Consider the following 12,642-nt stretch of genomic DNA (forward strand, 5'->3'; position numbering starts at 1 on the left):
ATCCTGCAATAGGGAATACAGAGCAGGAGTGAGTAAGTGGAGTGAGGGAACACCATTCCTAAACCACGACAGCCAACCAACAAGCCATTAGATAAGTCATAATCATCTTTCCATCTGAAAAGGTGCGACTGTTCTAATAAATTTTAGTTTGGCTTGCCTCTGTTGTCCTTACAGAAGCCTGGCTCACATGATCTCTGTGAATTAAGCAATGCATAGCACTGATTTCTTCTTTGAACTTTGCAAACTATGGCAAATTCAAGCCTAACAACTATCTTTAAGTGCAGAAAACAAGTACTTCAAGCACAGGAAATGTGACTAAGATGTGTAAAGACCATAAGCTACTGCTGTAGCTGTTCCATTTCCAATCATTTAGGACCAACCCTATGCACAGTATCTACCAAAATGAAGTTGCTGACTAACATTAATAAAGCAAATAATAAAAATAAAGACAGGCAAAAAATCTTTGAGACTAACACGTTATTAAAAAAATAAACAACAATGGCTATTCAGTTTCTTTAGCAGAGAAATCATAACCTATTTTATTACTCTATAGTAAAAGACAACAGAGGACTCTAAAGATGGGGTTTGGCATCTTCTTAAGTCTGATATTCAACATACTATGTGCTATCAACTTCTGCATAGTACAGGACAATCCAGGCAATTTATATTTCAAATCACCTTGATTTGCTGACCTGACAGCTTTCTACATTTTTTTCCTGTGCTTTCAGCTGCATGTATCTGGAATTCAAGGAGTAGGAGAATTACAAAGGGCAAAGACACTTTGACCTTGGCCTAAAGTTTTTAAAAGAGGATGGAGTATTTTTATGATCTTAGAAAATAGTATCATCTTTGTACTCAATGCTGCTTAACCCAACATGCCCAGAAGTCAGTGGCATGATAAACACTTGGAAATTGAAGAACTTACTACCTTAAGGCCAGTAGAAAATTATATCCAACCAACACTGTACAGCCAAGACTACACAATGGATATGGTGAAGTCCACCATGTAGCATAGAAGGTTAGCCAAGAAATATTGGTATTTAAACACTCCATTTAGTCTAATTCACTTCTTGGGATGTTCCTGATGTATCCTCCCTTTATTATCTAGGACACACTTAAAGAAATGTTACCCGATTTCTTCCCAATATTTAACATCTGTTTGGGCTCTAAAAACAAGCAGTTCCCAAGACTTCCAACACTTCTGCTTTCATTAAATTTCACCAATAACATTCTTCATTGTTTGGTGGCTTCAAAATTATTAACCAGCTATGTGACCATCACAGACCTTAGTGAATAGCCTTTGACCAAATGCCTTGATAAAGAATGTCATAAGGCTGAACGTTTCCACAAAATTACCCACAAAAATGCAGAAATTCTGTGTAAAGCCTAAAAGTTTTGGATTTTTAATTACTCTTTTATGCAATAAGTGAGGTACAGACTAGACAAAAATAAGTAGGTATTTACCTTATGGGTCCCTGTGAGCCCTATCTTTCTGTAGTATATTTTCCTGTTCATTTTTAGCACTTAGGAAATCTCACTTCACTATAACCCTGGATCCTCAGACTCTAATTGCTAAGCAGTCATGTACAAATCTAACCACAAAAATCGCTACTGGTTGTTTACACAGTCTGCAGACACCTCAGGAATAACTATTACTGCTCATACACACACTAAGACTACAAGAAAACATGAGTAATTAAGCTCTGGGTAGTTTCACAGATGACTAGAACGCATTGGGATTACTCACAATAGCCCTGTTCAGTGCCTGCTGCCCAGAATACCTTCTCCAACTTTTTAACAAAGAGATTTGTCATGCAAACTCAAGTTTTTGAAGCCCCATGGACTATTTAGTTTGACAGTATTTACATGTACACATGTATCCTCATGCACACTAGCAAAACAAACCTTCCTGAATCTCAGACTCGTGTCAGACTATTACACACACCAATAACATTGTCCTGACTCTTGCACAGATTTGTGGGAATTATCCAAGCACATTGTACTACACCTATAGTATAAAACATAAAGCAAATCCCTGACATATTTTGAATGCTGGAAGTCCACACTTTTCTCCCTATACTTGCCATCTTGCTTCCTCAACATCTTGGGCCCTGAGAGAAAAAAAAAAAAAATTCTCATCTCCCTGTAAAGATTGCTTTATCTTCTCACCATAATTATAAAACACCAATGCCTATTTCAGTTCTTCAGTAAGGTCCAGATTACAAAACACCATATTCAGAATACCAGCAAGAGACACAGTTCAGTACTGCTCAGTAGGAAAACCTGTAACATATTTGCAGTTGTGTATATTAAACAGTGCTACTGCCACTTATGCAAGGCAGTAGCAGAGGAGATTAAACAAATTTGACTAAATGATTTCAGAAGACTCCACTCAACAGCCTTGAAAAACAACCTTATTTTTTAAACAAATGCACAATTAGGCTATTTCAGATGACTTAGAGCAGCTATTTGGCAGAGAAACCACTAGAACAGGCTTTGTATCTTTAAAGCACAGTCTTGTCACTCAGACTGTTTTGTGAAACTTTGTGGACACAACCCATTTATGACCCCCCTCTTTGTGTATCCATACAACAACCTACTCTAGAGGCTGAAAATCAGATGCTTTAATGTACTGTAGTGTCTACTGCTAAAAGCACTTGAGTTGTTCCCTGTCATTTCAATTCCTCCTCCTCACTACTGGGTAAGTGATCTGTTTTCTCAAAACAGCAGTATCCTTCCTGAAGGAATATGACTCAGCTTTGCAGATCATCAGTATTACTTCACCAGTAGTCTACTTTTTGATTTTACCGCACCAAGAAAAATGAAAATGTTAAGTTAAACAAAGATCCTTCTCCAAATCAGGCAAATTTCTTCATGAAAACAACAAATAGATGTAACCATCTTAGTCATTAAATTAAAATAGCCTGCTATGACTTTCATGGGGTTTTTTACCTCATTTTTTTTAATATCAAATTTGGTTATTACCAACATCAAGCAGAAAAAAATTGTTTCCCCTTAAAAATTATTCTTTAAATTCTCTTTAAAATTATTACTCACTTTCCTTCAATCGCCACTGCATTTCCAAAATTTCAATGTGTCTTTACTATTTTAACACTTTTGCTGACCATGAATAGCTATTTCAGTAATTTTACCTCCTTCTTCAAGATGCAGACCAAAAATCACTACGCAGTTTCACCCTATTAAACTGACCTAGCAGCCTGCACCTAAGCATTTTTTGACACTAGAATTACTTTAGTTTTTATTTTCAATTGAAAAGGAGTAGAGAAACATTAATATTTTCTCTGTATATTTTGGGTAAGGAAAGTCTTTCCCGTCTTTCTCTAGATTTTACTTACCTAGATAGTGATTTTACATGCGAAAGCTTTTGGAAGTCACGTGATATTTTAGGTTGAAATTCACACCTGTTTCTGTCAGGTTGCTGTGGGACACACCACTTGTATAAGAAACATTACTACCCATCTTCTACACAGTGACTGAGCTCTGCAACTGATGAAAGCCTCAGCTCTACCAAGTCTCTTCCTATTTCTGTCAGCTCCTTTCTGGGCACATGAGCACTTGATGCCAGCTCAAATGTACTCCTTCCAAGAATGGACCTGGCTTTTCTCTAACTCCCATTCACCTTCCACTCCAAATGTGCATTTAGTTTATCAACTGGCAGCTATCAAAGATGTTACCAGTAATTGTCCTCTGTCCTCTCTTAGAAATATTCATGACTTCTGCCTCCAGCTGTTTCAAACACAACCTAACCTCTAACTTAATCTATCCTTGTCTATCCGAAGAGAAGCTTGGCTGTTTCACACTAGGCCAAATTGCACAACAGCTGCTGCATTTCACACTGAAGCTCTCTATCCTCATCTTCATTGTTCCAAGGAATGTCAATTCAACAATGCTATTTCCCAGCCTAACTTCTCCATTGTAACTTCATTGTTTCTGTAGTTATTTTTGCTCTGCATATGCTCATCACAAACTATCAAGTTGTGGCATTTTTCTATGGTATTTTTCAAAATATCATTTACACACACACACCACTCTGCTTCAACCATCTTACTAAAATGGATACTTCTGGAATTGGATCAAAATTCCACAAAAGAGCCCACTTCTTCAGCTCAGGTCAACCAGCACTAATGACAGCAATACTGCTGCAACCTTCTCATTTACTAATGCAACTCAAAGCACAAGGTAACAGATTCTTGAAAAGTTTACACCACACTGTGAATTTTTGTTGTGTTGATTTATTCAATACAAATGCTGTCATCACACTAGGTCACATGAAAGAATGGACAACTTGGTTCATACTTTACATCCTCTGCACACCCACCAATTCTTAAAACGCGCCTCAGCTCCTGACAGCCACAGGGCCAAGAACCAGTACTTGCAGAGGACAGCAGGGAGCTGCCATGTGGGCTACCACCAGTGCTGCTTGGCAAAACTTCACTTTTGGCTTCACTAGTAGATTATTTCTGTTGGACACTCGTAACAACTCTGTAGCTGCTCCAACTGGAATGCCAAGTAAGCAGCAACAACTCTGACTACCTTCTCTGTAAGTTAGCTAGTATATATCACCAGGAAATAGTGCCTTCCTAAGAAGATTCACCTATCCTAACTTCATAGATGGTGTGTTCTGCTTCATGGTTTTCAGACAGAAACTTGGCTTGTTTTTCACATTTGATGCCTACCTTGAAAGCTACTTTGCTCATGATCTAAATGATAGTCTGTTTTTATTAGTAGTATTCTTGAAAAAACATGCTCTTTTTAATAATATGCTTGCCTTTTCTTTACCATGTAACCTTTCCAACCCTGCCTCCTTTCCCTACTATGATAGCATTTTTAATGCTGTCTACTACATGCAGTCAACTATCTCAGCCACTATCACACAGGACACAATATAAAGCAAGCAAGGCAACAGTAGATAAAGCAATATAATCAGGAAGAAATAAAACATAAGTCCTCCTTGTAAACTTGAAACAACACATTCCTAAATGCTGGCTTTTATCTTTACAGTATTAAGTGATTTTCATGAAAACTAAGCAAACAACAAGATCACTATTTAAACGAAAAATAAGAAAATCAATCATATTTTCATGACACTCATTAATACTTCTTCTAAGGTCTCAACTATACAAGCAGCTATCAGCAAAGGTTGCTATAGGCAGACTTAGTGGAACCCAGACTGATTGAAGTCTCAAGTTACTGGCACTTGCAGAAGTCTTCAAATGTCCACAACCACAACAAATCTCAGCATTCTGTTTTCCTAAAATACTCACATGTTCATTTTGGTACCTAAACACACATATCTTAAACCAAAGTTTTAGATTCTCTTATCATTAAGCTTACTTTAAGAAACACATGCACAAGCAGGATACACTAAGTGTATAACATTAGAACTAGGTGCTATTTAAAGCTCTTCTGGCTACCAGCCTGTTCTCTAACTTCACCTTGAGAAAGGTGGCACACTGAACTCTCTACTTGAACAACTACTTCCTCCAGACCCACATTCATCTCAGACTTACTCCTTCTCCTGAGAGAGGAATGCTGCTACCTGTGTAGATTAGGTTTTAGATGGAGAATCCTCCACTTTTTTGTTTCCCGTATCAAGGGATGAAGTACAATTAACAATTATGTTCAGATTTGACCTGACAAAGCCTGGACAGTTATTCACCTTAATGACAAGACTTTTGGAGCTCCTTGTTTTTCCTTTGTTTTTCAAACACTTCTGTTCCCCCAACCCTTCCCATTGCTCAGTATGCAAACTGTGTTCCTTCCAGGCATGTGGCAGGTGTTCACATAAACAGGTGGTGACAACACTAATCTCCTCAACGGCTTTGAAAACTGTATTGTTTGTCCATATATGAATGAAGTTACTGCAGTTTGTAGAGGCCACTCATAAAAAATGTATCATGCAGGAAATAACTGCATCCACTTTCATCTCATAACTGTGAAGAATTATCAGTCAGTTGTTTGTTTTTTTTTTTCCATGAAGACTTATCAGAGTAATTTACAAAGGCACTCCCTACACTGTCTAGCCAAGGGCTGACTGAAGTGCTTACAAGCCTTTTTCTCTGCAACCTTTTGTATTCATGTCCATCATACCAGAAGGGTAAATTTAATTACTAAAAGTTTGACCAACATCAACATTTGTCTTTTACTTGGATGAAAAATGTTTTGTTCTTTATGCCTAAAAACTAAATTCACGAACTTCAACTAGCAAAAATACTTTAGTTTGTAAAAACACTCTTACAGTAACATTAAACTTAACAGACAGCCCTCATTCTTGCATCCTGAAGATGTAAGTTGAGTCCCCTTACCAAAGTATTGAGGACTCACAGTTGCAAAGATGAAGATTAAAACCAACAACAACCAAACAAAACCTCTGTATGGTTACTGCCCTGTAAACCATGACTTGATGGCACTCGCTCAAATTCAACTTTGCTCATGTCAGCTGTTTTCAGACCTTTCAGATACACAGAATTTTAGGTTGAACTTAGAACATATTTTGAAAAGTTTTATCGTAATAACTTTTTTTATAAAATAGATCTTGTATACTTAACACATGTACTAACACCACTCTACACAGCCACTTAGACTCTGTGCTACTGGGGTTTTGTATGGTAACAGTCTTTTTTCATAATTCCAAGATATTTTACCAGTTCTTTCAAGTCACAACAGTGCACTTTTTTAATTCAAAAAAGGGATAATTGTCTATACATTTATAGTTCAAAACGTATCCTTCTGTCAGTTTACACAGTCATTTCTAATCTCTAACTTATATACAGGACAGAAAGGCACCTCCTACAACCACTGTGTTTTCTCCTTCAAAATGTAATCACTATGCCTGGCCCTCAACTCTGCTTCTTTTACTATTAACCCTGCCATAAAGGGGACAGACCTAACAAAGTACTCTTTCCTTTTCAACTCCAAATAATGATATTTATATACCAAATATGTAACAGAAAGTAAGCTGCTTGAATTTCTTCCTATTCCAATAAAGAGATTCCTCATTTACATCCAAGACACACAGGCTTTACATGCCTCTACTACCACCACCTCACTTCCAGTTCAGCTGCTTTCCTCACATTTTAACTGCAACTTTATTTCCCCAACAACTCAAGAGTGAGTTTACATTTACATAACCAAAGTGAAAACTGGAAATGTGCACATTTCAAGTGATGTGAACCTAGCTGCTGTTCAATATCCTAACAAAATCTTCCAAATAATGGAATAACTCTTCAGGCTACTTTAATTCTACTTCAAGCTTAGTCTTACAAAAGGACAGGAGGAAAGCCAATAACCCCACTTGGCAGCTCAACTGACCAATTTAACCAACCCAAGATTAGAACTGATTGTTTAGGCAGGCTTTTTGTTGTTGGGGTTATTTTTTTTTCCTCCTGGAAAACACTGCAACATTTTTACTCATTTTCTTTTTAAGTAACAGCTAGAGCTTTGCTAATATTCTCTGCATGTGACAGGAAAGAGGAAGCATTTGTCATTGTAAATTCTGTAAAGAGAAAAATATTTTGTCTGTGCCTAAGTGCACCAAACAAAGTTTTTTCCTTCTTCATTGATCTCTGTGCCTTTGTGCTCCACTGAAAAAAAAAAAGTGCCTGTTGTTCAAACAAAGGGAAGCACCGGAGATCTCTTAATAGACCCTCTCCTTATAGAAGAGTGGATCATGCACAGAGGCGGAATTCAAAGAGCTCTTCTCAATGCCAAACACCCACAGGAGATGCCAGAACATTTTCCAGTGTATGTAAGAGCCCAGGCTGAACCAGATAACCTTCACATGTAAATATGGAAATGAGAATGCCAGTCATTAAATCTGCTCTAAGAGTTTTTTGATAAGCACGTCCTTCTATTGCTTTAAGATTTTCAGATGCTGCAAGACTGAGCTCAGTGCAACTTCCCTGTTATCCGAAGTTATCAGCATCAGAAGTCATCACTGCACCACTTACGAGCTTACCAGCTGTAGCATCCCTCAACCCACACATAAATGTGGAAGTTGATTATTAATACAGCTGGCAGGGTCTTCCAAAACTGCAAGATTACTACACAAGCACCCATTTGTAACTACACTAGGCAGACTACTGTGTGTAAGCCTACTGTTATAATTTGTCATTTTGCTATAATTGGGATTTTTTCCTGGGAACGATAAAAGTCAGTCCTTTTTCCACGATAAAACCCACCAAGGCCAGCATCCTGACACGGAGTTTCACACTCAATGGCTCTCCTGTGAAGCAGGCTGCCCCGGGAGCATCAAGCCTTCCAGAGGGGACATAGCCCCCTGTTCGGACCCTCTATCCATCTACGCAAACGCAGCTCCCAGCCCTGCTTCAAGGATGCCTGCCACAAATCACACCTCCTTCTTCATCCTCATGAAACCAAGCACACTGAGCAGCACCACCGACCACAAGTAGCACTGATTACGCCGTTTCCCACTTCCCTCGCGGACTTTCCTTAAAAACCCAGTGAACACAGCTTTTACTACTATTATTACTACTGCCATCATTATTTTTTACACACGAAATGGGCCAACCCCCTCATCTTTCCTGCGGTGAGTCTGCATTTCCCTTGCTCGCCGCTCCTTTTTAGGCATCCAAAAGGAGTAAGTGCCCAACCCAGCCCGGCCCGGCCGGGCCGCTCCGCCCGGAGCGATGGCCGGGGGGTGCCCCGGGGGGCGCGGAGCCGCCGGCGAAGCGGACGGAGGGGAGGAGCCGCCGCCGCCCGGGGGAGGGCAGCCGGCACCGGGGGGAGGCTCCGTCCCCGCCACCGCCCAGGCTGCCGGCAGGGCTCCGTCCCCGCCGCCGGCGGTCCGTGCGGCCCGGGCAGTCCTGCCCTCCCCGCCGCTATCCCCCGGGGCACAGTGTCTCGGCGGCGGGCGCAGCCGTCCTCCCCGCCCGGCTGCGTGCCGAGAGTAAACACCGAGGGAGAAGGCAGCCACCATTTTTTTTCATCCCGGCAGCCTGTCAACAGGCTCCCCCCCTTCTCCTGCCGATCCTCCGCGCCGAGCCCGGCTTCCCAGCCCGGCAGCGCCCGAGAGCCGCTGCTTCCCCGCCTCAGCCGAGGCAGCGACACCCCCTTAACATGGGCTTCGCTTTTTGTCTGCCTCTTTCGGTTCTCCTTAGAACATCCACTTTCCACGCCGCTTCTTCCATCCCTGCCCTGTGCCGCCACCCAGCAGCACAGCACCGGAGGAGCGCTGCCTTTTATAGCGGTGTCATCCTTGCCTGCTCACCGGCCTCCCCGGGGGGCCCAGCGGGCGCACCCGGCTCCCCGCAGCCCCGCTCACCCTTTCCACCCCTCCGACACCCTGGGCTTCCCGGATCGGAGCGGCTCCTCCACCCCCCCTCCCGCACCGCAACCCCCGACGGGACATTTTCGGGGGGCTCGGGTCCACCTGGCGCTGGGTGGTGCCGCCCGGCCCCGGTGATGCGCCTGCTGCCAGGCCGGCACGGGAGGCAGAATCGCACCTGTCACCGGCGACACCGCCCCGGGGCGGCAGCAGCCCCGCACCCTCCCGGCCGAGCCGCGCCGCCGCCGCCCCCGTTTTCACGCCTCGGTTCTGCCGGCGAGGGTGGCGTCCCGCCCGCGAGTTGCTGTGCCTAAGCCCCGCTGTCCCCGGCACAGGACGGGGCGGCTCAGCTCTCTTCCCCGCCGCCTCCCCGAGGAACAGACGGGCAGTGCCGAGGCAGCCCCGGCGGCAAGAGGCGGGCGAGCCTTCCCCGAGGCCACCTGACAAAGCCGGCTGCCCTCTCCTCCTTTCCCGGCTCCAGGGGGAAGACGTCGCCTCCCCAGGGCCACCTTTCGCCTCTACCTCCAGCCGCGGTCTCGCCGCCGGCCCTTCTTCCCCGTTCCCCCAGGACAAGAGCGCACTCACCGGATCGGAAGAACGCCGCGATGTCCGCCGAGTCCTTGGCCGCCTCCTCGGCCCCTTCCCCCGCGCCGCTGCCGGCCGTGGTGGCGGCGGAGGTGGCGGTAGCGGCGCTGCTCATGGCTGCTGCTGTTGCTGCGTGTGCCGGCGGCGGTGACTCCACCGGGCGAGACCTGCCGCCGACCCCGCCGCCCCCTCCGCGGATCCCGGCTTCACCTCCGGGCGGGAGCGGCCGTCAGGGCGGCAGCCGGAGCGGGCGAGCGATGCGGGGCGGCGGCGGGCGGCCGCAGCGAGCGCAGGGACATGAAGGTATGTGCGGAATGGCAGCTCCGGGAGCGCCCACCCCCCGCAGCCACCTAGGAGGCGGCGTGTGCATGCAGGGCGTCCGGGCGGGCGGGCGGGCGGCAGCCGGAGCGCAGACAATCGCGGGAGGAGGAGGAGGAGAAGGAGGAGGAGGAGGGCGACGACGACGACGACGGCATGGGAAGGACCAGCGGTCCGCGCAGTGAGCAGCCAGTGGGCGGAGAAAAAAAAGGAACGTTTCCAACCTTTTTTTTTTCCTTTTCTCTTTTTTTTTTTTTTTTTTTTTAAGAAGGAGCGAGGAGCGATCCGGAGGAGCAGCAGCTGCCCTAGCCACCGCGGTGCCAGTGGCCGCAGCAACCACCGTCCTCCATCTTGACTGGGAGGAGGAGGGGAGGAGAGTAGGAAGGGGGAGTCGGGAAAGGAAGCGAGTCCCCGCCCGAGGAACAAGGGCGGTGGAGCCGGGAGTGGGGGGAGCTCGGGAGTCTCCGGCTGCGTCCGGCACCGGTCGGGATGGGGCGGGGCCGGGCGGCGCAGCACGTCAGCGCTCCCGCCGGGCCCGCGCCCCGTGGCTGGGCCGCGGCGGCCGGGGCTTCCCGGCGGCGCGACCGCCCGCTGGGAGCTGCGCGTTTGTTGTTCGAGTTTGGGGTTTCTTTTTGTTTGGTTGGGGATTTTTTTAGGCGCTCCGGCTGGCCTTCGCCCTACTGCCAGCTCGCCGGTGTGCGGAGGTCGGAGTGGAGGTCCGAAAAAAACCCCAAAAACCTAAGCAAATCCAGTCCGCCCCGGGAGCGGGGGCGAGTGGCGGGAGCGTGGGAAGCGGCGTGTGCCCCGTGCTCCTGCCTGCCGCTCCCCGGGCGCCAGGGGCCGCCGGCCTCCGAGGGACCGGGCTCGGGAAGAGACCCCTGCCCGAGGTCGGAAGAAGCCTGGCTTGCCTCTGGAAGGCACAGGGGAAAAGGGGTGCTAGATTTCTTTAAAAAGGTGCCTTTAAAGGGCACCCGTTACGTTGCTGTCTGTATTGTGGATATTTTTTCTTCTGTTATCACGGGGACGCTTCAAAAGATTTAATGCTGTGGACTGGTTCAATTAATATCAAATAAGCAAACAGCTCACGATAGGGAGGTTATGATGTGCCCCACCACCATCCTGCTCCTCATGTTAAGGCAGTATAAGTTTGTGTCCAAGTAACGTTGAGGAAAGGGTGTCAGAGCAGGAATCATAGAGGTTGCATGGATTGATGAATTTGAGTAACATATCTCAAATGCTTGTGGTAAATGGTAAATCGTTAGCACACTTGAAATGCAGAAGTACAGCTTCAAGAATTAAACTCCTGAGCCTTTGGTAAGTGTTAAAAAGAAGGTAAATTCAAGAGAAGTGTGGTTTGTAGAATCATAGAATATCCTGAGTTGGAAGTGAGTCACAAGGATCATGCTAGGATCCTGCACAGGACCACCCCGAGAATCCCACATGTGCCTGAGAACATTTCCAAACACTTCTTCAACTCCAGCAGGCTGTGGGTTATGAACACTTCCCTGGGGAAGTTCGGTGCCCAACCAGCCTCTGGGAACCTTTTCCTAATGCCCAATCTAAACCTCCCTTGGCACAGCTTCATGTCCTTCCCCTGAGTCCTATGGGAATCCTGACAGGTTCTGTTAGTTTATCAGTCAGATGATGAGGAAGTCATCTGCATGGTTTCCAAGGTTTGTATTTATCTGAAGTTATATGAAAAGCTTTTGTGCAGCCATGCCTGCCCTAATTTCTCTTAGAGAGAAGAGATTTGTTTGACTGAAAAGATTTTTTTAATGTTTTTCTTTCAGTCAGCAGACACAGGAAGGAGTTCCAAATTAGCATCCCACTGGCAGAAATGGTTTCAACATTAATTTCTTTCTAACTGACACCGTCCACTTAGCAAAAAGTATGAATGGAACAAATGCTGCTGTTCCCTAGCAAGCAGTGAGTTGACCTAGGGGTGGGAATAGGATATTGTATATCTGCCCAGAAAAAAAAAAATGCATAAGAATATGAGAAAATTGGGTAAGTGCATGGAAAGTGTTAATGTAATTAGTAAAGAAAAAAATAGGAATCCATCATTCCAGCTTTCAGTGACTAGAGAGCAAGAAGTGCTTGAGATTACTTGTTTTCCAAATTTGAAAAAAGACATCAATATGCTGTGCAACTCTGGAAAAAGCTTTAGAAGGCTTTTCATCAGTTGTTGAACACTCTGACTTTCCATTTCCAGTTAGGTGCTCTTCCAGCACGCTGTACAAATTCTAAGTGGGCACTAAAAAGGCAAGGTTAACTTGAACACTTTTGAAGGATATATGACTCAAGTTTGTCCCTTCCTTTGTCCCCTCCATCTGCTGAATTGCAAGAGATGCTGGGTTTGCTTTCTTCTTGGGACATGGATGCCCTGAGCCATGTCCCCCAGTACGGAGCCTTTCATCACTGTGCGAGTGGTT

At 45.3% G+C, this 12,642-nt stretch overlaps 1 protein-coding gene across 3 annotated transcripts in view; it reads right to left on the minus strand.

Moving 5' to 3' along the window:
* The window catches only part of TRIO (trio Rho guanine nucleotide exchange factor), a 244,329-nt gene extending 234,143 nt beyond the window's left edge, over nt 1-10,186 (minus strand). Inside the window, exon 1 of one of the 3 annotated variants that reach the window (XM_077182117.1) lies at nt 9,893-10,153. In XM_077182117.1, the coding sequence (XP_077038232.1) occupies nt 9,893-10,007 (115 nt within the window). In that variant the 5' untranslated portion in view covers nt 10,008-10,153. Of the gene's footprint in view, nt 1-9,892 lie in introns of all 3 variants that reach the window. The other 2 variants (XM_077182122.1, XM_077182130.1) reach the window with 2 other exon arrangements.
* Nucleotides 10,187-12,642: the final 2,456 nt, after the last annotated feature.

Source organism: Agelaius phoeniceus, chromosome 1 (genome assembly GCF_051311805.1).
Source record: "Agelaius phoeniceus isolate bAgePho1 chromosome 1, bAgePho1.hap1, whole genome shotgun sequence".
Taxonomy (NCBI): domain Eukaryota; kingdom Metazoa; phylum Chordata; class Aves; order Passeriformes; family Icteridae; genus Agelaius; species Agelaius phoeniceus.